The sequence below is a fragment of the Geospiza fortis genome, unplaced genomic scaffold, assembly GCF_000277835.1.
Source record: "Geospiza fortis unplaced genomic scaffold, GeoFor_1.0 scaffold543, whole genome shotgun sequence".
NCBI classification, from domain to species: domain Eukaryota; kingdom Metazoa; phylum Chordata; class Aves; order Passeriformes; family Thraupidae; genus Geospiza; species Geospiza fortis.
Window position 1 is genome coordinate 61,697 of NW_005054587.1, and position 2,900 is coordinate 64,596.

At 53.6% G+C, this 2,900-nt stretch overlaps 1 protein-coding gene across 1 annotated transcript in view; it reads right to left on the reverse strand.

Moving 5' to 3' along the window:
- LOC102037853 (lymphocyte antigen 6E) overlaps positions 1-2,894 on the reverse strand; it is a 10,097-nt gene extending 7,203 nt beyond the window's left edge. The window contains exon 1 of the mRNA XM_005429931.2: positions 2,779-2,894. Coding sequence (XP_005429988.1) covers positions 2,779-2,830 — 52 coding nt within the window. The 5' untranslated portion in view covers positions 2,831-2,894. The remainder of the gene's footprint in view (positions 1-2,778) is intronic.
- Between the last annotated feature and the right edge of the window lie 6 nt (positions 2,895-2,900).

Consider the following 2,900-nt stretch of genomic DNA (forward strand, 5'->3'; position numbering starts at 1 on the left):
CTGCTTGTCCTATCCCTCTCCAGCTTTCTTATAGATCCCCTCGGAATATTTTCCTAAGGAAGTGAAGCAGGGGAAGCCCTGGGAGAGCTCTCTGAGGCACAGCAGTTACTGACATGGATATTTTGAAGAATTATTATTTGGACAAATATTGCTCAGCATCTGCCCCACTCTGCCACAGGATTGTTTTTCTCATTCCTGTTTCTCTCAGAAAAATAAAAGGCTTCTACAAGAAAAATGAGAAAAAAAAAATAACAATTGCTCTCAGAGGAATGACTTTTGAGCAGCCACAGCCAAGGAGGGGAAAGAAAACAAAATATAATCTCAGAGAAACAGATTAAAGTGGGTTAGTGGGAGATCCTGAATGTCACAGCAGAGCCGCCAAATCTCTGCTTTGGAATGGAAGCCAAGACCACAAACCCCCCAAGCAGGAATTTCCTGGACTGGCTCATGCATCCTCCAAGGATCCTCACTCTGGAAACAATCCCCACAACAAACCCGGGTTACCTGAGCACACCAAGGCAGCCACCACAACCCACAGCACCGGGATTACAGGGCCACCAGCTGAGTCAACACCTCCAGGAGAGATTCCTCAGGGGATCTCTGCGTTTAGGAGACGGGGAGGAGGAGGATGGGACCAGCCACTGAGTCACTGCCCCTCGCTGGGCTGGCCACAGCTCCATGCGGGACCTCGGAGTGAAGCCCACGTCTGCTCCCAAGTCTCAGGTGACCTGTCCCGAACTCTTTACCTCACAACCACCCCGAGGAGGTGAATTGACTCATCCCAGGAATCTTCAGCAATCAGGAATGAAGTGGATTACAGGCTTCCTGCAGGTATTCTGGCAGGACAGATGTCCCCGTGTGTATTTGCTCGCTGCACTGAAGGCACTGAGTGGTGCAATGCTGTTCATTTAAGGTTCCAGAAGCAAACACACCAGAAATCTTTGGACATGACATAAAAGTGCTGTTGGGCATGAAATTCTCTGCCACATGACTCAATCCCTGCTCCTGCCACTGCATGTCCTACCTGTCCCCATATTTTCATTGTCACACCTGCCCATTACCCCTTGTCTTAACAGAAAAAAAAAATCCTTCCAGGAGAGGCAGAGTTTAAGAAAGGAAATATTCAGCCACTTTCTGCCCCAAAAAAACACCCACTGCAGAGTTATGAGAGCACAAATTGGCTGAGTGGTTTAGACAAAAGGCACAAGAGGGGTGGCAGAATTAATTTCATGCAGCTGTAGACGGAGCAAAGAGTTGGAGCTCAAGGTTACAAGAAAAGAAAAAAAGGGGGGAAAAAAATCACAAGACTGAACAATGCAAAAGAGAAGCCTTGTTTTCACCAGTGGAAGAATTCATGTGTTTATTTGTTTGCTGCTTAGCTTCTCGGAGGAACAAAGAGCTCCCAAAACAGAGCAGGGCATTTGGGGGAATTCCTAGAGAGAAGGGGTTGAATCATTCTTGCAAAGACAGGGGGGAAGAGGCCTTTAAAAGCCCACTTTGCAGCTCGCTAGCACCAGGAAAATGCTGTTGCATCGGCAGCTTTCCCATTCAGCCCCGATGTCGCTTTTCCATTCTCTCAAGCAAAATCCTTATCAAGATCCACAGGCAAGATCTTTGAGCAGGAGGTAAAGCTTTTCTGTGAAATCCCCCCAGGACACGCTGGAAGTGTTTGGGGATAAAACCACCTGCAGCAAACGCTTCTGCCTGGATAAAAACTTACTTTTAAAGCTGAAGGGGTTGTGCTTTTTCGGGGGGAGGGGGATGAAACCCTTTACTGCCTTGGCCTTGACCGCTGGAACTGAGCCCAAGCCAGCTGGGCTCTGCCGGAGACCCACCGCTTTAATCTCCAGTTGCTTCCCGGATCCCACTGGGAGGGAGGAATTGGAAAGGGCAGCAAAGAGCCAGTTCCATCTCAGCGGTGCCCTCAGAAAACAAGAACGGACCCTGCTTGCTGATCAGGGGCTGGGAGAGCTCAGAACTCTGCCGTTTGGCTCTTTGTTTGGTTTCTCCAAGCAGCGACATATGGGAACAATGCGTGGTTTCGCACGGCCCCGAGGAGTTTGGATAGTGAGGGATGGAGTCCGTGGGAAGGAGGGGATGGCAGGCCCTGCGACTTGGGCAACTTGGCAGCCTAACACACAGCAACAGGAACCGCGTTCTCCGCAGGCTCGGAGGCAGCCCCAGGATGCTCCTCACAGGGCATTGTCCCCTTAGGGGTCATCGCGCCCCGAAGGATGCTCGGAGTGGGCAGCAGGAGCCAGAATCACGAGTGGCTCTGCCCTGACTTTGCTCCATCAGCCATTGCCGGGGCTGGGCTGCCTCTCCCCTCCACCCCCCTTACCCTCGGCTGCATCTCAGCCCATCCCAGCGCCGTTATCCCGCCTGGCTGCGCCGAAAAAGGGGAGCGGAGCCGGCCCTGCTCTTTGTTCGAGCTGCAACTGGGAAAAGCTCCAGCATATCCACCCGCACAGCCGGAGATGCTCACCTATTCATACAGGCAGGGCAGCCCTGAAGTTCCTGCTTCAGGAGGGACATTGCTGCGAGGCACGTCTTGGGAAGACACCCCCGCATCCCGCTCCGAACCATAACGCGGCTCAGCGCTGCGCCCCCGACCCCTTTTCAACCCTTATATCCCCCAAAAACCTCCAACTTCCACAGCCTACTCTGCCACACGCATCATTCCCCCAGCCCCCAATTTGCTCTCTAACGCAGGGCTGGCGAGGGACCGGGGGACCTGCGGGGCAGGCGATGGTGGCGGGGACATCCCCTTTCCCTTACCTCTCTCCACGCACAGCACCGCGGCCAGCACAGCGAGCAGGAGCGCCTTCATGGTGCGGACGATGTGGCCGGCGAGATGCGCAGGGCGGCTGGAGGAGCGCAGGGCTGGCGGCAGGGCCGGG